At 47.6% G+C, this 21,141-nt stretch overlaps 1 protein-coding gene across 1 annotated transcript; it reads left to right on the forward strand.

The window, feature by feature from the left end:
* The first annotated feature begins 1,414 nt into the window (after nt 1–1,414).
* IGSF23 (immunoglobulin superfamily member 23) lies at nt 1,415–20,728 on the forward strand. Its single transcript, XM_052656806.1, has 5 exons — nt 1,415–1,478; nt 3,972–4,313; nt 7,870–8,139; nt 10,212–10,365; nt 20,662–20,728. Exons 1-5 carry the CDS (start codon nt 1,415–1,417, stop codon nt 20,726–20,728), a joined length of 897 nt encoding a protein of 298 aa, XP_052512766.1.
* Nucleotides 20,729–21,141: the final 413 nt, after the last annotated feature.

Below are 21,141 nucleotides of genomic sequence, written 5' to 3' on the forward strand. Positions count from 1 at the left end.
AGCAGCAGCAGCAGCATGATGTGCCAGGTATTAGACCTGCTCTAGACCCTGGGACATAGTCATGAGCCAAACATGACTGAAGGGCTCCTCTTGGATCTGACATTCTAGCCAGGGAGGTAGATGTGGGGGATAAGAGACAAATAATAAACAAATAAACAAAAAAAGAAATGATCTCAGATCATATAATAGTAGACATTATAAAGAAAATAAAGCAGTGTATCTTGCTAGCAAGAAGCAGGAGGGGGCTGCTGTACGTCAGTAGGTAAACGTTTAGGGAAGACCTTTGTGGGGCATTACTATTTGAATTGATATTTGACTTGAGATTAAAATGATGAGATGATTATTATTCTCATCTCAGCCAGTCATGAGATGATTCATGAAAGCCTCCAAGGAGGAGCAGCAGGGCTAAGGCCCTGAGGTGGCTCACTCCAAGAACTGACAAAAGCCATTATGAAGAGCTGTGTGGCATTGCATGAATTTCTTAGCCTCTGTGAACCCTGGAAAATGAGGATGTTCATACCAACCCCTCAAGGTACTATGAGGAGCCAACCAGAAAACAATTGTAAACGGCAGTAACTGGCACCCAATGGGTGCTCAGTAAATTCAAGATATTATTTGGGCAGTATTATTATTAACTTGAGAAGGAAAGACTAGGCCTCCTGAAGGGTCAAAAGGATGAGAGAATGAAGCTTTGATGGCTTCTCCTTCTAGAATCCAACATTTAGGATATATAATATGAGCACAGCCGTGAGAAAGGGCTCTTGATCGTGACTCGAGAACATTCAAGACACCAATAATAATTATTATAATTAGCATTATTGTAATAGCCACGGCCATTTTTTGAGTACCTAGGACATGCCAGACACTCTGTTGAGCACCTGATTTCTGTATGCATGGGCCCCTCTGATCCTAGAGAAGGCACTCTCAACACCCTCATTTTACAGAGGCTCAGAGTTAACAGTCTGAAGGTCTAGAGCAAAGTCAGGAGGCCAGCACGAGGCCCAGCTCCCCGCCTACCTGATGACCTTCGGCCCGTCGTCGCCTCTGATGTGGGGTTCCAGGGACAGTCCTGTCCTAGTTCTCCATCTTCACCGTTCTCCCGGCCCAGAGGGGCTGAGAGCGGGAGCCGGAGAGAGAGGCGAGCTCAACTCCAGAGCCTCTTCTCCGAAGACCCTTCCCCAGCCTGCTCCCCCGCCCCGCCCCCCACTGCCACGAACCCAGGGCTAGAGAGGAGACTTCCCAGCTCATGACTGGAGACCAAGGCAGGGCACCGTGGGGGGTGTGGCCAGGGAATGGGCGGGGCCTTGCGGGGGCGGGGCCAAGGTTGTGTACTTAACTGTGTGGTCTAGGATACCCCACTCCAGAAGGGCGGCCCCTCGTGCGCAGCTGCCTACTCTGCAGGACAGAACGCGTCATGAGGTGGCCTCTGGGCACCAGCTGCAGCCACAGCTCCGCCTGGACAAGGCTGCTTCTAACAGGTGCGTGAGAGACAAGGGCTACACTCAGGGGTTGCGGACAAAGAGGAGACATCCCTGGGGAGGAAGAGAGTCTTTATCCAAATCAGAGACGCCCCCACTCTTGAGTTCTGATTCTGGTCATGTTACAGCCCACGCAGCATGGGCAACCGACGCACAAGAGCTCTTGAAATCCCCGAGGCCCGTGTGATTGACACCTTTTACAAAGGAGTAAAGTGAGGCTCAGATCGGGGCGGGGTCACTTGCTCAAGAGCAGGCGGCTGGCAAAGGCAAAATAAGAATTCAGTAACCCCATGCCAGCCCCTTTCCACCAGAGCACCCTGTCTGACCCTAGCTATCCATATCTAATAATACTTTTTCAATAGCAATCAAAATAGTATAACAATCATAATAAAAAGAGGCCACTGTGACTGAGTACTTCTACATGTCAGACTCTTCATGTAGTAACATTTAATTCTTAACCCCAGGAGGCTAGAGCTACATGAGCCCCATTTCATAGAGCGGGAAACTGAGACATAGAGAGGTTATGGGTCCTCCCCAGGCCACACAGCTTGAAAGTAACAGAACAAGGACTTGACCCCAGATGGTCTGGCCACCAAGACCATACTTTCCAGAAACCACCCACATTTACCTCTTGGAGAGTAAATGAATTGCTTCTTTTTCCAGGCCTTAAAAAGTCCAGTTCTGTGTAATTTCAAAACTTCAGCCACAGTTGAGAACTTCACTTCTGCCCCAGCTTGGACCTGGGTCAGGCTGCAGTGAGGATGTAGTGGGATGTGGTGGGCCTGTCCTTCCTCCCCACCCAGAGGTGAGGTCTGTGCCCACCCCCTCCACCCCCCAAGGCCATGGGCAGAGGAGAGGAAGGCAAGGAGGGTACAGGAAGGTTTCAACTTGACTGCTGTAGTGGTAAGGTGGGGACATGGCCTTCTGTGTGGCTGAGGCATGATGGTGAGATCTTCCTGGGTGGGAAATCTACCCGGCAAGTCGTCTCCAATGGGGCTTTTTGCCAGGACAGGCTCCAGAGATGCCCCCATTCGGAGCTCTGACTGGCTCCTTCAGCAGCATTCACACTGGCTCATGTAGACATCTCTGTTGTTCCACCAAACGCAGGAGGTATGGACCACATCCATCCTGCCCACTCTGCCTCCATCTGATACCTGAAGACTTACAGGTCTAAGCTCCCACAAACTCCATGGCACACATCTCCAGCTCTCCAAGAGGTTCCCTTGGAGCCCCCCTCATTTAGCAGGAGGTGGAGGAAAGTCCCAGCCCCAGCAGGGATCTCCAGTCCCCCAGAAAACCTCACTGCGCCATCTCCTCTTCTCTGTGAGCTCTCAGCCTCCTCTCTTGGCAGGGGTAAAGTGGCTGGTGCTGGCAGAACTGGTGATGGGTAACCCCTGTTAGCTGGGCTTCCTCGGTGGCTCAGATGGCAAAGAATCTGCCTGCAATGCAGGTGGACCCAGGTTCAGTCCCTGGGTTGGGAAGATCCCCTGGAGAAAGGAATGGCAACCCACTCCAGTATTCTTGCTTGGAGAATTCCATGGACAGGGGAGTTTGGCAAACTACGGTCCTTGGGGTCGCAAAGAGTCAGACATGACTGAGTGACTAATTCAACAAAAACCCCTGTTAGCTAGACCTCAGTTGGGAACGGGGAGTTCTTGGTGTCTGTTGTTTTGTTCTCAGCCTCTGGAACCTTTGGGGAGATTCTGAGACAATGGAAGTCAAGTTTAACATTCTGGTGTATTTCTATTTATATATAGTGATTCAGGGAACTGTTCTGGGATCAAACAGGAAAAAACTGAATAGTGACTTTTTCACATTTGATTGAAGGTTAGAAATGAAATAAAATAGCCATGCTCCAGGCAAGTAGGAATTCTGGAATTATCTCTATGGTTCTAGCTCTGAAATTCCATATGTATACACATGGAATTATATATATATTATATATAGGTTTTATATGTATTGTATGTGTGTGTGTGTGTGTATATATATATATATATAAATTGCATGTACATGCTAAGTTGCTTCAGTTGTGTCCAGCTGTTTGCGACCCCATGGACTGTAGCCCAACAGGCTCCTCTGTCCATGGGATTTTCCAGGCAAGAATCATGGACTCGATGGACGTGAGTCTGAGTGAACTCCGGGAGATGGTGATGAACAGGGAGGCCTGGCGTGCTGCGATTCATGGGGTCACAAAGAGTCGGACATGACTGAGCGACTGAACTGAACTGAATACTGGAGTGGGTTGCCATACTCTCCTCCAAGGGATCTTCCCAACCCAGTGATCGAACCCTTGTCTCCTGCATTGACAGGCAGATTCTTTACCACTGTGCCACCTGGGAAGCCCCTTTTTATTTATTATTATCACTGTTGTCATATCAGCTCTCCATGGCACACATTCTCACCAGCAGCGGAAGGGTTGGCGGCTGGGGCAGCATCTTGCCTTTGGTCCCATTGCTCCCTCGCTCTCTCTTCTCCTTCCCACCCTCCTACAAGGCACCCTGCTCACATTCAGTACCTGCTCTGCCTCCTTGGAGCTGCCCTCCTCTGTGTCTCTGGACCCCTTGACTGAAGGAGCCGATGCCCACCTGCCAGTCCCTAGAAGCCTGGATGGGGTTCTCGCCACCTCTTGGTTCCGAGGGCATGAAGTCCGGCCAGAAGCCATGATCTTCTCTCCCGAGGGCCTCCCAGGGCCTGGCCACACTGGCCGGGAGACGCTGGACACCCAGGGCAGCCTGATCATCAGAAACATGACGACTCTAGATGCGGGCAGCTACACGGTGGTGCTGGAAACCAGCAGGGGACGCAGGAGTGCGACGGAGCAGATACCGATCAAGGGTAAGATCACCATCTGCCTCCCCCTGCCCCCACCCCATCCCCCACCCCCTCAGCCCCCCACCCCCTGCCCCGCCACCTCCACGGCAGGGCGGGAGGGACGGAGTTCTCATCCACAGGGCCCCAGGGGACCCATTCTGAACCCATCATCTGTTCCAAACATCCCGAACTTAGAAGAGCAACCAATTTTTTTTTTAGCTCTTGATTCTTGCGAACAGTTCTGATCTCAGCTAATTTTGGCCAGGCTCACTCCGGTGTCTGCAGTCAGCCAGTTTGGAAGGATTGCCTGGGCACTGGTGCAGAATGGCCTCCTCCCTGTCTGGCAGTGGCCTGGCTGGCAGTTGGGGCGATGGGGGTAACTGGGCCACAAGCCTTCCCATCCTCCAGCCGGGTAGCCTGAGCTCATTTGGTTATCAAAGGAGCAGAAGTTGCAAGGCTCTGGAGGCCCAGGCTCAGAACCGGCCTGCCAGTACTTCCACCAAGGCATGACTGGTTTTGCTCCAGTGGGAGGGAAATAGGCTGAGGTCCATCAGTCTGGGCTCCCCAGGGGGCTCAGTGGTAAAGAACCCGCCTGCCAATGCCGGAGGCATAAGAGACCGGGTTCGATCCCTCGGTTGGGAAGATCCACTGGAGGAAGAAATGGCAACCCACTCCAGTATTTGTGCCTGGGAAATCCCATGGACAGAGGAGCCTGGCAGGCTGAAGTCCATGGGATCACAATAGTCGGACTTGATTTTGCAACTAAACCACCACCATCGGTCTCCATATCTGTGATTTGAAGGCCAGTTCTTCTAGAACTGCCTAGAGCGTGTGCAGATTCTGAAACCCAAACCACCTGCGTTGAGTCCTTGCTCCTTCACCTCCTAGTCACGTCTCTTTGCAAAGTGACTTGCCCTCTGTGTGCTTCAGCACCCTCCTCTGTAAAATAGAATCATGGTAGACCCATCCTTGTAGGAGTGCTATGAGGAACAAACGAATTAATCCACACCAAATACCTAGAACAGTGCCTGGCACCTGTTGCCAAAATCTTGGTTCTCTGTGGGAGATGCCAGGTAAAAATACAGAGACAGGGTTTTGGAGGAAAGAGAAAGAGTCGCTTTATTTCTTTGCCAGGCAGAGTGGGAACACACTTTTTTAACTTTTACTCTATTATAAGAACTGTGTCCCTGCTGGAGGGCCTAGTGAGGAGTTTTATAATCGTTATAATGTGGCTCATGGTCTGGGATACATGATAAGGATCAAAGTAAGAAAGGTCTTATATTCTTCTTCCTTTTGTAGAGTTTCAAAACAGCCCTAGTTGACATCAGGCGACTCTGTGACTCTGTCTGTCTATCTCCTGGGTTATTGGCCCATTATCTTCTTTCTGAAAGGAAGAATGCTATAGGGAGTTGTTACAAGAAGTGTGCGGGAAGGTGAACCCCAGGTGCAGGGTGTAACTCACACAGAGTCTGAGAGTGGTTAAGGAATTAGCTTTGTGAAAGGCAGGCCTTGCTAAGTGCAGTGAGTCAGTGGCAGTTATAGTAAAACTAGGATTGCTTAACTCTTTCAGGCCAGTTTATGCTGTGTCCCCAGGCTGTTCATTGGTTCCTTATTTTCCTTCTTTATCAGAAAAGTCTCATTTCTATCTTTGCTGCAACACACAGAGTAATCGAATGTTTGCCATGAGTATTTCAGGGGACTTGACCTCTTTGAGCCCTTGTTTCCCCATTAAAAGGATGATAACAATGAAATCTACCTTGTAGGGTTGTTGTGAGGATTAAACGAGTAAATCCAGTGGCTTTCAAGTTTTTTAAATCATGACCCTGGATGTTCATATATCTATATATCACAAGTCACTTGTCTTTATAAGTGTCATAAAATAACAATTATTGCTAAGTGTAAGGCATTCTGATACTTTCTTTTACATCTCATTTCACATTTTAAATGCTGATTATTCACCCAATGTGCTCAGTCATGTCTGACTCCTTGGGACCCCATGGACTGCAGCCCTAAATGCTGATTACAACCTACTAAAACAAGCTACTAAATGACTTCACCCAATCATGGGTCTTACTCGTAATATAACAAGCCAGTAATATAACGAGCTGTAGTTAACATGTGTTTAGAATGGTGCTTGGCTCACAGTAAGAGTCCAATCTAGATGGCTATCACATCAATTCTTTTTTTAAATAATTTTATTTATTTTTGGCTGTGCTGGGTCTTCATTGCTGTGTGGGGTCTTCTCCAGTTGCATTGAGTGGGGGCTGCTCTCTGGTTGTGGTGTGCGGGCCTCTCCTGCAGTGGCCTCTGTTCCTGCCAAGCACAGGCCCTAGGTGCATGGGCTTCCACAGTCGTGGCCCATGGGCTCTAGAGCACACGCTCAGTAGTTGTGGCACGGGCGCTTAGTTGCTCTGTGGCATGTGGGATCTTGCCAGACTAGGGATCGAACCTGTGTCTTCTGCAGTGGCAGGCAGATTCTTAACCACTGAGCCACGAGGGAAGGCCCTACATTGATTCTTGTTTCCACACCCCTGGGTTCTTTCTCCTCCTGCATGGCTTAGCTCAGGCACCACCTCCTCCAGGAAGACTTCTCTGAGCTCTTTGGCTGGATTGAAGATTTGTTTCACTTTTCATATTGCACCGAATGGTAATCAGCTCCATATAGAGGTCCCCAGCACTCACCATGACATCAGATCCAAATCCCAGCTGTGCCCCTCTCTCTCTGACCATGAGCCCTGGCCCTAAGACCCCCAGACCTCAGAGTCTTTCACCTGAAAACAAATAAAGAACTATGGTGAGGAGGTGGGGAGGGGAGCTTCCCTGGTGGCTCAGCGGTGAAGAATCTGCTTGCCAGTGCAGGAAATGTGGGTTCCATCCCTGGGTCAGGAAGATCCCCTGGAGAAGGAAATGGCAACTGACTCCAGTATTTTTGCCTAGGGAATCCCCTGGATAGAGGAGCCTGGTGAGCTACAGTCCATAGGGTCACAAAGAGTCGGACACGACTTAGTGACTCAAAAACAACAAGAAATGGTGAGGATGATGTATGCTGTCTGTAAGGAGCCCTTCCAGTAGCCAGTGGCCCAGGCCCCAAGCCTTGGAGGACCCCTTGACCACCACCACCCTCACCTACATCCAATCTATCAGCAAATCCTGTGGACTCTACCTGCAAAATAATCCAGAATCCAGCCACTCCTCCAGAAGCTCCTTGGCCTTTACCCTGGTCCAGCTGAGGGCAGGGGACCTGGGGTTTATGTACCAGCCCACACTGGTCACTGTGGAAGGCTCCGTGCCCGCTCTCCAGTGCTTCGGCTGCTGCCTCCATGAGCAGAGCAGGCTCTGGCGGCCAGTGAATGCCCTGAAGCCACAGATGCAGTGTTGGCAGTCATACGTGCTGAGGACAGCTCAGCTCCATCCAATGTCTGGATCAACAGTGGGCACAGACCAGGCCCTCCAAACATGTTGATGAATGAATGAATGAGTGAGTGAATGAATGAACGAATGCCTCTGTGGTGAACAGAGGAAGTGCTTGGCCTCTCTGAGTGGTCTCCACCCATGTGACCTTACCCCCTTGTTTGCACAGCCACCTATGATGGGGTGCAGCTGGTGACATTCCCGGGAAATAGACAAGGTATCCTCCGGAGTGAACTCAACTACTCTGTGATCCTGCAGTGGGCGGCTTTAATCACACCTGAACCTGTGCTACGGTGGACCTTCAATGGGAGACCTCGTGGAACTGGGGAAAGGCTGATTATCCACAGGTTGTCCATGAAGGATCTGGGCACCTACTTATGCTTGGCCGAGAATAGCGAGGGAGTGTACCTCTCCCAGCCTGTGACTCTTATGTTGCCACGTGAGTCTCCCACCCTGACCCCAGATCCCTGGCCAGTGGCCAGCTTTCCTGATCCCACTGAGCCACCGTCTGTGAGCAGTTCCCTCTGAGACCCTTTATAGTCAAGGTGACATCCCATTCTTTCATCCTCCTGGCAGAGTGGGGATTATTAGCCCATTTTACAGATGAGAAGCTGTGGCCCAAAGACATGAATGCTAATGAAAGCTCAGGGCAGGATCTGGAGCCGGCTGTCTGGGTCCTTCTGGCTCCAATCACTTTCTACTGTGTGGGTCTGAGAAGTCTCTTTGCCTCTCTGAATCTCAGCACATGCCACAGGAAAAATGAAGGTGGGAATATAACGAGTGGTTCCAAGCACAGGCTTTGGAATTTGAATTCTGGCTCCACTACTTGCTGGCTGTGTGACTCTGGGCCAGTGCCTTGACTTCTCTGTGCTTCAGTTTCCTCAGTATTCTGAGGAATATAAACCGGGAAAATAATACTGCCCACCCACAAAATATAGCTGTGAGCATTCAGTGAGATAAGCAGGTGAACAGCTTAAAATAAGAGTGCCTAGCACTATGGAACACTAGTGAGTGCTCAGTAAACATGAACTGGTATCATTGCTATGATTAGTATTATCCCTATTATTATTAATTTTGTGCCTGTTACCAGAGGCAAGAGTGTGTACAGAGGCTCAGACGGCAATCACAAGACGAGCCAGTTATTGGGATTAAAAAAAGTGGTTTGGGAGCCAGTCAAAGAGGAGCTCAGTTCCTGCCCCTGTGCCTTCTTGGCTGGGTGACTTAGGACAAGTGGGGTCCCTTCCCTAGAGCTTCAGTTTCCTCCTGTGTATAACCAATGTGATTGTGTAGACCTCTACAAAATTGCTGGTAAGGAACTGAAATGGTAAACGCTGGAAGCTAGTAGAAAATCAGTGAGCTGGTGCCTTAAATAGCAGCAGTTGCCATGCCTGTTATTTTTAGTATTTCTATTCATAGGGTGGTCAGGAGGCACTGCCTAAAGAAGATGGGGAGGCATGTAGGCAGCAAGGTCCAGAGCCAAGGTCCAGAGCAAGGGAAAGATGGAGAGGGTGGACAGCCTGGCTTGGCTACGTTCCTAGAGCTGCTTCCTCTCCCCAGCCATGGTTCAGTGGGAGGTTTCAGGATTTGATTTTAGGTAATTTATTGGGAGAAAAAATATAAATCTCGGAGCACCTGGTGACCCTGATACATTCACTGAGAATGACAGTACTTCTAAGACCCGTTTCCCTTGTTCATCAACTCTTCAGGAAATGTTTATTGAGCACCTATTATGTGACTGGCCTATGCTGGGCAGTGCTCAGGACAACTGGTAACAGAGACAGTCCTGGTCCTGCCATCACAGGACTTCCAGTGCAGTAGGGGACAGGCCTGACAAACAGTAATGACCAGAGTGGGCAGGGCTGGGGTGGGGGAACTCAAAGCACTGTGAGACCCAAGGACGCACCCAACCCAGCAAGGGAATCAGGGAGGGCTTCCTGGAAGAGGGGACATCTGAGTTGGTACGAGGACACATAGAAATTGTCCAGGCCAGGGGGGAGAAAATGGCATTCCAGGGGCACAGATAAAGGCTTGGAAGTAGGAGAGGGAAGTAGAAAGTTAAGTAGAATCCAACAAGGCTTAGTTATAAATGTAGAGGGTAGAGAGAGATGAGACTGGCCAGACGCAGGTTCTTGAAGGCCAAGATGAAGTCCTGGGAAGCCATGGGAAGGTTCTGAGCAGGAGAGGAACAGGGTCAAGTGTGGACCTTACAAAGACCCCTCTGGGGACTTCCCAGGTGGTCCAATGGTTACGATTCTGTCCTTCCAATGCAGGGGGCACAGGTTTGATCCCTGGTCAGGGAACTAAGATCCCACATAAGATGTGGCCAAAAAATTTTAAAAACCCTCTGGTTTCTATGTGGTGATGAGATGGGTTGGGGAGAGACTGAGACGGGAGAGCAGGGAGGAAGCTGGGGTGGAGATGGGGAGGATGGGGGAGGAGGTGGAATGGTGGGGGGCGGGGGGGTATGGAGGGAGGGTATCTCCTCCAGTCTCTACCCTTCTTGATTCCCAGAAGCGGACGTGGAACCCACAGAACCTGCACCCATCTCTCGGAACCCCCCGCTCTCCCTGTCGGGAGGATCTGCCATTGCTCTCATCGCGGCCACATCTGTGGCAGGCTTGGTATTGGTTGGAAGCGTGCTCTTCACCTTCATCCAGAAGCTAAGGTACCTGCCTTCCTTTCTTCCCATCCACTCAGCCTCCACAAGGCACAGAACTCTCTCTGCTTCAAGACTGAAGCCAAACCAACAACCTTATCCCAGGGAGCATGAAGTTCATTCAGAGAGGATGACACAGACCCCCATGTGCCCCACCCTACTAGTCAGTTCCCAAAGTAGCCCCAGGGAGACAAAGAGACAGGAGAGGGTCCTGGATCTGGGTTCAAATCCCCGTTCTGTCACTTACCCAAAGTGAGGCCATGGCAAGTCACAACCCCGCTCTGGGCCTCAGTTTCAGTTCAGTTCAGTTCAGTCACTCAGTTGTGTCCGACTCTTTGTGACCCTATGAACCACACCATGCCAGGCCTCCCTGTCCATCACCAACTCCCGGAGTTTACCCAAACTCATGTCCATCGAGTTGGTGATGCCATCCAACCATCTCATCCTCTGTCGTCCACTCTCCTCCTGTCCTCAACCCTTCCCAACATCAGGGTCTTTTCAAATGAGTCAGCTCTTTGCATCAGGTGCCCAAAATATTGGAGTTTCAGCTTTAGCATCAGTCCTTCTGATGAACACCTAGGATTGATTTCCTTTAGGATGGACTGGTTGTATGTCCTTGCAGTCCAAGGGACTCTCAAGAGTCTTCTCCAACACCACAGTTCAAAAGCATCAATTCTTCGGTGCTCAGCTTTCTTCACAGTCCAACTCTCACATCCATACATGACCACTGGAAAAACCATAGCCTTGACTAGACGGACCTTTATTGACAAAGTAATATCTCTGCTTTTCAATATGCTATCTAGTTTGGTCATAACTTTCCTTGCAAGGAGTAAGCGTCTTTTAATTTCATGGCTGCAGTCACCATCTGCAGTGATTTTGGAGCCCCCCCAAAATAAAGTCTGACACTGTTTCCACTGTTTCCCCATCTATTTCCCACGAAGTGATGGGACCAGATGCCATGATCTTCGTTTTCTGAATGTTGAGCTTTAAGCCAACTTTTTCACTCTCCTCCTTCACTTTCATCAAGAGGCTCTTTAGTTCTTCTTCACTTTCTGCCATAAGGGTGGTGTCATCTGCATATCTGAGGTTATTGATATTTCTCCTGGCAATCTTGATTCCAGCTTGTGCTTCTTCCAACCCAGTGTTTCTCATGATGTACTCTGCATATAAGTTAAATAAGCAGGGTGACAATATACAGCCTTGACGGACTCCTTTTCCTATTTGGAACCAGTCTGTTGTTCCATATCCAGTTCGAACTGTTGCTTCCTGACCTGCATACAGGTTTCTCAAGAGGCAGGTCAGGTGGTCTGGTATTCCCATCTCTTTCAGAATTTTCCACAGTTTATTGTGATCCACCCAGTCAAAGGCTCTGGCATAATCAATAAGCAGAAATAGATGCTTTTCTGGAACTCTCTTGCTTTTTCCATTATCCAGCGGATGTTGGTAATTTGACCTCTGGTTCCTCTGCCTTTTCTAAAACCAGCTGGAACATCTGGAAGTTCACGGTTCACATATTGCTGAAGCCTGGCTTGGAGAATTTTGAGCATTACTTTACTAGCGTATGAGATGAGTGCAATTGTGCAGTAGTTTGAGCATTTTTTGGCATTGCCTTTCATTGGGATTGGTGGCCACTGCTGAGTTTTCCTAATTTGCTGACATATTGAGTGCAGCACTTTCACAGCATCATCTTTCAGGATTTGAAAGAGCTCAACTGGAATTCCATCACCTCCACTAGCTTTGTTCATAGTGATACTTCCTAAGGCCCACTTGACTTCACATTCCAGGATGTCTGGCTCTAGGTGAGTGATCATACCATCGTGATTATCTGAGTCATGAAGATCTTTTTTGTATAGTTCTTCTATGTATTCTTGCCACCTCTTCTTAATATCTTCAACTTCTGTTAAGTCCATACCATTTCTGTCCTTTATTGAGCCCATCTTTACATGAAATGTTCCCTTGGTATCTCTAATTTTCTTGAAGAGATCTCTTGTCTTTCCTAATCTATTGTTTTCCTCTATTTCTTTGCATTGATTGCTGAGGAAGGCTTTCTTATCTCTCCTTGCTATTCTTTGGGACTCTGCATTCAAATGGGTATATCTTTCCTTTTCTACTTTGCTTTTCACTTCCCTTCTTTTCACAGCTCTTTCTAAGGCCTCCTCATACAGCCATTTTGCTTTTTTGCATTTATTTCTCTTGGGGATGGTCTTGATCCCTGTCTCCTATACAATGTCATGAACCTCATTCCATAGTTCATCGGGCGCTCTGTCTATCAGATCTAGTCCCTTATATCTATTTCTCACTTCCACTGTATAGTCATAAGGGATTTGACTTAGGTCATACCTGAATGGTCTAGTGGTTTTCCCCACTTTCATCAATTTCAGACTGAATTTGGTAACAAGGAGTTCATGATCTGAGCCACAGTCTTCTCCCAGTCTTTTTGCTGACTGTGTAGAGCTTCTCCATCTTTGGCTGCAAAGAATATAATCAATCTGATTTTGGTGTTGACCATCTGGTGATGTCCATGCGTAGAGTCTTCTCTTGTGTTGTTGGAAGAGGGTGTTTGCTATGACCAGTGCGTTCTCTTGGCAAAACTCTATTAACCTTTGGCCTGCTTCATTCTGTACTCCAAGGCCAAATCTGCCTGTTACTCCAGCTATTTCTTGACTTCCTACTTTTGCATTCCAGTCCCCTATAATGAAAAGGACATCTTTTTTGGGTGTTAGTTCTAAAAGGTCTTGTAGGTCTTCATAGTACCATTCAACTTCAGCTTCTTCAGCATTACTGGTTGGGGCATAGTCTTGGATTACTGTGATATTGAATGGTTTGCCTTGGAAACAAACAGAGATCATTCTGTCATTTTTGAGATTGCATCCAAGTACTGCATTTCGGACTCTCTTATTGACTATGATGGCTACTCCATTTCTTGTAAGGGATTCCTGCCCACAGTAGTAGATATAATGGTCATCTGAATTAAATTCACCCATTCCAGTCCATTTTAGTTCGCTGATTTCTAGAATATCGACGTTCACTCTTTCCATCTCCTGTTTGACCACTTCCAATTTGCCTTGATTCATGGACCTGACACTCCAGGTTCCTATGCAGTATTGCTCTTTACAGCATCGGACCTTGCTTCTATCACCAGTCACATCCATAACTGGGTATTGTTTTTGCTTTGGCTCCATCCCTTCATTCTTTCTGGAGTTATTTCTCCACTGATCTCCAGTAGCATATTGGGCAGCTACCAACCTGGGGAGTTCCTCTTTCAGTATCCTATCTTTTTGCCTTTTCATGCTGTTCACGGGGTTCTCAAGGCAAGAATACTGAAGTGGTTTGCCATTCCCTTCTCCAGTGGACCACATTCTGTCAGACCTCTCCACCATGACCCACCCATCTTGGGTGGCCCCACAGGGCATGGCTTAGTTTCACTGAGTTAGACAAGGCTGTGGTCCATGTGATCAGATTGGCTAGTTGTCTGTGATTGTGGTTTCAGTCTGTCTGCCCTCTGATGCCCTCTCTCAGCGCCCACCGTCTTACTTGGGTTTCTCTTACCTTGGACGTGGGGTATCTCTTCACGGCTGCTCCAGCAAAGCACAGCCGCCGCTCCTGACCTTGGACGTGGGGTGGCTCCTCTTGGCCACTCCTGCGCCATCGTGCAGCTGCCGCTCCTGCAGCCTCAGTTTGCGCATCTGCAAAATGGTGGTGGTGTTAATAGCACCTGCCTCATGGGGCTCTCATTTGGATTTCTCAAGCCTTTTGGGGCTTCCTTTGGTGGTCTTGTAATTAGAGCTCTGCGCTTCCACTGCAGGGGGTACAGGTTTGATCCCTGGTGGGGAACTAAGATCCTGGAATATGGTCCTCATTTTCCACATGAGTAGAACTAAATTGCAGAAAAATCCATCAACCTGCCCAAGGACATGCTGCTAACAAAGAGTTGACCCTGAATCAAACGCAGGTCTAACTCCAAAGTCATATTCTTAGAGGGGAAAGGTGAGATATCAGATAGTATGAAAGTACTCACTCAGACTACTCAGAGTCCCTGCCTCCACGAACAGCAGAAGAGGTCACTTCCTGTCCTCCCTGCCATTCTGGCCAAGACCTATTTGTGACAGACCACTGCTGACGGCATCCAGAAGGAACCAGCCTTGTCCCGTCAGCTGGGACCTTGGGGGTGAGGTCATGAGGACAAGCATGTCTGTCTTGACTCTCCCGGTGGGAAGAGGCAGTCTCCAGAAAAGAGGGGTCTGGACTGAGAAGCACCCCAGGAAGGCCTGCCAAACCCACCAAGGGCCAAGGGAGATTCCCCGTAGGTTTGCAGTTACGTTCTTGAACCCTGACGCCTTAAGCTTATCCCAGCTCTGCCATATGCTAGCTGTGGGACTCTGGGTGACCCCTTTAACTGCTCTGTGCTCCATCTGTAAAACAGGGATAATGGTAATATAATATCTGCCTCAAAGAGGAGGTGTGTGAGGGACTTCCCTGGTGGTCCAATGGCTAAGACACTGTACACCCAAGGCAGGGGTCGTGGGTTCAATCTCTTGTCTGGGAACTAAGATCCCACATGCCACAACTTAAGAGTTGAGTTCACATGCCCCCATGGGGGCAACTAAGACCTGGCACAGCCAAATAAATAAATTAAATAATTTTTTTTTAATAAAGGGTAGATGTGGGACTAACCTGGTGATCCAGTTGTTTAGACTCCATGCTTCCACTGCAGGGATCGTGGGTTTGATCCCTGGTCAGGGAACTAAGATCCTACATGTGGCCAAAAAATAAAAATAAATAAATACTAAAAAAAAAAAAAATAAGGTAGATGTGTGGATTACATAAAATGGTGGGAGTGAGATACTGTTAATTGTGCCTGGCACATGGTGAGCCTTCAAAGAATGTCAGCCACGTGTATTATTATTATGGCTATTTTTGTTATTATTATTATTTCTCTCTCCACTGTAGGTCTGGCTGACAATGAAGAGATGAGTGAACCATTTGGGGTATTTTTCAGTTTAAATAAATTGAATAAAAATAAAAATACAAACAAATGAATCTAGACAAAAGGAGACATTACAAGCAGATCTTAATCATGAATTTTTCCATGGTATTAAAATACTAACAGCTATTTTACCATATCCAGTCAAAATATACATTTTGTGGAACATGTGTACATTTCTGTTCAGTATACAATTAGTAGTGGAATTTCACAGTTGTAGAATATATATATCCTCAGCTTTTATCAAGCAATTTTTATAAAATAGTTTGGGAGCATCGATAACTGTTTTACAACCAAATTCAGTGTATTTTCAGACAATGGGTTCCACAGTGAAATACTACGTAGTAGGACTTCCCTGGTGGTCCAGCGGATAGGACCCTGTGCTTCCAATGCAGGGGACGTGGGTTCAGTGCCCGGTTGGGGAACTAAGAGCCCACATGCTGTTTGGCATCGCTTGAAAATAGGCTCCTGGGCTCTGAAATCGCTATTTCCAATCATTTGACTGCCCCATTGCTCCCTCCCTGGCACCAGACCCTCCTTCCCATTGCTCCCTCTTGTGTCAGGGAGGCGTCCTTGTGTTCATGTACATAAGCTAAAAGCAAGGTACAGAGAGGGCAAGTGATTTGCCCAAGGTCACACAGCCACATGTGATGCCAGCCCAAGTCTGCCCAATACCAAAGCCTGTTTCTCAGACTAGCACGTCCAAGAACACTCTCTGGTGAAGGAAGTGTCCATGTCTGTACTGTCCTCTACAATACTGTCCAACACAAATGGCTGCTGAGCCCTTGAAATGGACATCATGTAACTGAGGAACTGCATTTTTGACTTTTAATTAATTTTAATTTACATATCCACCGATGGCAAATGGCTATTGCATTGGACAGTGCAACTTAAACTCCTAATTGTTAGAAAATAATAATAATAAATCCCCCAGCAGCCATATGTGTATATTGCTGACTCTGTGGCAGTTCTGGGGTCCTTGCCCTGACCTATCCAAGGGCCCAGGTTTGCTCAGAAACCCCTAATATTGAACCATACCCTTTCCTGCCTGCAGCATCCCTCTACTATAAAAGATAAATGAATCATTTCCTGCCTGGGCAGTGGTGAAGGCAGCTGGTTCCCTGGGTCTTAGAGTTGACTGCAGCTGCCACTCGGCCACCAGCTAGAGAGCAGCTGGCCAGGGCTGTAGAACAGCTGAGAATCATCATGATGCTCCTCCCTCACTGAAAATAAACTGTGCACGTTTTCTCAAAGAGATTTCCTTACCACCTCTGTTATAAATTCACTCCCCTAATTGAACTTGCCCATAGGACTGTTCTGCTTTATAGTACTTAGCACATTATGTCATTAACTATTTATTGGTTACACCAATTGATAATTTAACAAGTATCTCCATGATAGGGCTTCTCAGGGGGCTCCAGTGGTAAAGAATCCACCTCCCAAGCAAGAGATTCTGGTTCAGTCCCTGAGTTGGGAAGATCTTCTGGAGAAGGAAATGGCAACCCCCTCCAGTAACCCCCTCCAGTATTCTTGCCGGGGAAATTCCATGGACAGGGAGCCTGGTGGGCTACATACAGTCCACGGGGTCACAAAGAGTTGGACACAACTTAGCAACTAACCAACAACAACATCTCCAGGTTAAATGTCAGCCCCGTGATAGCCAGACCTGTATCTGCTACACAGTATGTGCTCAATAAATGTTTGCTGAATGAATGAATGAATGAATGAGAGACTAAAACCACACCACTAGGAAAATTCAAAAGCTCAGACGTGAAAGCATTGACTGAGTCTCCAGCCGTCTCTAAGTTGGAGTTTAACAGGAATAACAACCTGACTTGAACTCCTCTCACTCTCTCTGTCAAAATAAAAATGAAAAGGTCAGGCATCTTGCGGCCCCTCCCCTAACCCCGCGTGGAGGGTAAACGATCATCTGGCTGCAGCAGAAGGGCCCAGTCTCAGCAACTGTGGAGGCAGTTACCCTCAGAGTCCCCGAATTCATTCTCTCCTCCCTCTATAATAACCAAATCTTCAGTTTCAGCTGGGCATGTGATGTCCAAGGGGAAAGAAAAACAACCTTGCCAGTAAAATGTGGAAGGGTTATGTGGGACTTGCAGAGCATGCCCTTCAGGCGAAGGAGCATCTTCTCCTGCTGGCAGGAATGAGAAAGTGATGACTGGAGCCAAGCAGACATATAAGATCCTGAGGTGACTGTGTCACATGGAGGATGCCAGAGTGGCAAGCGTGAAGTGTGCCACACCCAGCTTGTGCCGGCTCACAGGAACTTACTTTGGGAAATTCCCCAGCAGTGGTTAAGACTCTGGGCTTCTACTGCAGGGGGCTTGGGTTCAGTCACTGGTCAGGGAACAGATCTCACATGTCTCAGGGCAAAAAAAAAACACCCAGAAAACATAAAACAGAAGCAATATCATAACAAATTCAATAAAGACTTAAATGGTCCACATCAATAATCTTAAAAAAAAAAACACAAAACTTATATCTCTTCCTAACTCTGCATTCAGTGATAACATGCTGGTAGACTGAAATCAATTGTGATAGTGATATTTACTCCAAGGAAATTGGGAATTACTACAAATTAGGAAACTTTTTTCCAGAGAGATAATTTACCAACCCTCCACTGAAAAACAGATATCTGGAGATTTTGTGAAGCTGTTCAACTAGCCCTGTCTTAAACATATGCGCAGTTCCTTTTACATGAAAGGAGAAACAAAAGTCTATCTTGCCGAACCCACTCTTGTTTTAGTTCCATTGTTTTTTTGCAACCTATTCTATTCCCTTTTTATTTTTTTTTATTTTAATTTTTATTTTTACTTTATTTTACTTTACAATACTGTATTGGTTTTGCCATACATTGACATGAATCCACCACGGGTGTACATGAGTTCCCAAACATGAACCCCCCCCTCCCACCTCCCACCCCATATCATCTCTCTGGATCATCCCCATTCCCTTTTTAAAATATTTATTTATTTGGCTGCACCAGGTCTTAGTTGCAGCATGTGAGATCTTGCTCCCTGACCAGGGATTGAACTTGGGTCCCCTCCACTGGGAGCTCAGAGTCTTAGCCACTGGACCACGAGAGAGGTCCCAACCTGGTCTAATCCTAATGGATATATCTAACCCTAAGATTTAAGCCATAAAGTCAAATATTTAAATGCTACTTGGGGGACTTCTATGGTGGTCCAGTGGAAGAATCTGACTTCCAGTGCAGGGGACAAGGATTCGATCCCTGGTCAGGGAACTGAGATCACACATGCCTCAAGGCAGTGAAACCCGTACGTCACAACTGGAGAAGCCCACGCACCACAAGGAAAGATCTCAAGGGCCACAACCAAGACGTGACACAGACAAATGAGTAATAAATGTTAAAACAAAATAATAAATAAATTCCATTCGGCAAAACAGAGATTGAATGGCTGGAAGAGAGCCTGTGACCATATGTAGGCATGAATGAATTGGGCCACAGTGAAAGTGTGAGACAGGAACAAGGAGACTAATATGCCAACTTTGCATGGTGGCAGTGGGGGGTGGGGTGGGCAGGCTGGGGAATGCAACTATCGGAAACCAGGAAAGAGCTGAGAATCCCACACCTTGTTCTGGTTTTCCGGCTCTGATTGTGTAGATGTTCTGTATCCAGACAGAAGAAAGATAAAAACAAAGAAAAACTGGCACTTTCCTTCTCTGGGCAGGAATTCTCTCCCTCCCTGGCAGCCACACCTGCCATGATGAGCTCAGTGTCCATAGGCAGAAGCAAGGAAGGAAGAATAGACGAGACGTGGGGTAGAAGGAGAGGACAGAGAGAAAGCTGAGCTGCCTTCAGATTCGAGGGGACTCAAGGAGGAAAAGAAACTGATGAAACAAGTTTGCCTCCAAGATGTGTCCCAAACTCACAGCTCATCCTCTCAACCTGCTCTTCTCCCAGGGATCCCCCATCTTGACAGGATATAAGCTTGTCAGAGACCTCAAACCACTAAGGCTTAAACAAGGGAAGTGGACTTCCCTTGCAGTCCAGTGGTTAAGAATCCACCTAGCAGGGGACCTAAGTTCCATCCCTGGTCAGGGAGCTAAGATCCTACATGCCAGGAGGCAACTAAACCCACATACCACAACTAGAAAGCCTGTGTGCCGAAACTTAAGCTCCAGTGCAGCCAAAAATAAATATTTAAAAGGGAAAAAAAAAAGAAAGATCCCATGCTCCCAATGCAGAAGTCACGGTTTCAATTCCCAGTCAGGGAACTAAGATTCTGTATGCCACACAGCATGGCCAGAAAAACAAACCAAGATAGAAGTGGGTTTCTCTCTCATGTCACAGTCCTGATGGACGCAGCCCAGGAGTGGTATAGAAGCTGTGCTTGGTGACGTCATCCAGGAGCCCTGATTTCTTCACCTTGTGGTCTGGCCATCCTCAGGGTGTTACACAGTCAGAATGGTGCATGGCCAAGTCCCCATTCCAGCCAGAAGGAGGTGGCAGTGTTGGAGACCGTCTCACTGCCTTCCTTTGATGGCACAACCATCAGAGGTGACATGAGAAGTTTCTCATCACTTGCACTCACGTTCCAGGGGCCAGAACTTGGTCACATGACCCCACAAGACTCTACTGTTAATTTGTTGTTGTTCAGTCGCTCAGTCATGTCTGCGACCCCATGGACTGCAGCACGCCAGGCTCCCCTGTCCTTCACGATCTCCTGGAGTTTGCTCAAACTCATGTCCATGAAGTCGATGATGCCATCCGCCCATCTCATCCTCTGTTGCCCCCTTCTCCTCATGCCCTCAATCTTTCCCAGCATCAGGGTCTTTTCCAATGAATCAGCTCTTCGCATCAAGTGGCCTAAGTATTGGAGCTTCAACTTCAGCATCAGTCCTTCAGTGAATATTCAGTGTTGATTTCTTTTAGGATTACCTGGTTTGATCCCCTTGCTGTCCAAGGGAATCTCAACAGTCTTCACAGCATCGCAGTTTGAAAGCATCAAATCTACAGCACTCGGCCTTCTTTATGGTCCAACTCTCACATCTGTACATGACTACGGGAGAAAAACCATACCTTTAACTGTTTACTTTGTTGGCAAAGTGAAGTCTCTGCTTTTTAATATGCTGTCAAGTTTTGTCATAACTTTCCTTCCAAGGACCAAGCATCTTTTAATTTCATGGCTGCAATCACCATCCACAGTGATTTTGGAGCCCAAGAAAATAAAGTCTGTCACTGTTTCCATTTTTTTTCTCTTCTATTTGCCATGAAGTAATGCACTGTTAATTACCCACTTACATCTCTAGTCTCACTTTGCCTCCTTGTTGCCCCTCTCCAGCTGCACCGACTTTAGTCAGGGCTGGATAACTGCTGTAACAAATATCTCCAAAATGTCAGCGGTGTGACCCAGTAAAAGCGTATCACCCACTCATACCATAGTTCACTGCAGGTCACTGAGGAGACTCCTTCCCTACACAGTCATTCCCGAACCTGCTATGCTTCTAGCCTGAGTCTCTGCCCTGCTCTGGGTCATATGACCACAGTACTATGAGAGATTCTGAGAAATGAAATCTTGCTAAGCTCCTGGAAATAAGAGGAAATAGGTTTAGGGGAATAGCTAGCCAACTGTATTTAATGCAGTGCTCTCAAGCCACCTGTTGTTTGCACATGCTGTTTTCTTTGCCTGGAAAGTTTATTCACCTTTCTTCAACCGGTTGATTCCTAGTCATTAAAAATATCCCAACTCAGTCACCACCACCTGCCTGGATTTCACTCCCCCACCCTAGCTGCTCACACCCAGGAAATCCCTCCTTAATGG

The sequence above is a fragment of the Budorcas taxicolor genome, chromosome 18, assembly GCF_023091745.1.
Source record: "Budorcas taxicolor isolate Tak-1 chromosome 18, Takin1.1, whole genome shotgun sequence".
Lineage (NCBI taxonomy): Eukaryota > Metazoa > Chordata > Mammalia > Artiodactyla > Bovidae > Budorcas > Budorcas taxicolor.

Coding starts and splice junctions, on each gene's coding strand:
- IGSF23 (XM_052656806.1), top strand. CDS start 1,415: ATGAGGTGGCCTCTGGGCACCAGCTGCAGCCACAGCTCCGCCTGGACA. Junction 8,140..10,211: donor TGTGACTCTTATGTTGCCAC/GTGAGTCTCCCA, acceptor CTTGATTCCCAG/AAGCGGACGTGGAACCCACA. Junction 10,366..20,661: donor ACCTTCATCCAGAAGCTAAG/GTACCTGCCTTC, acceptor GCCCCTCTCCAG/CTGCACCGACTTTAGTCAGG.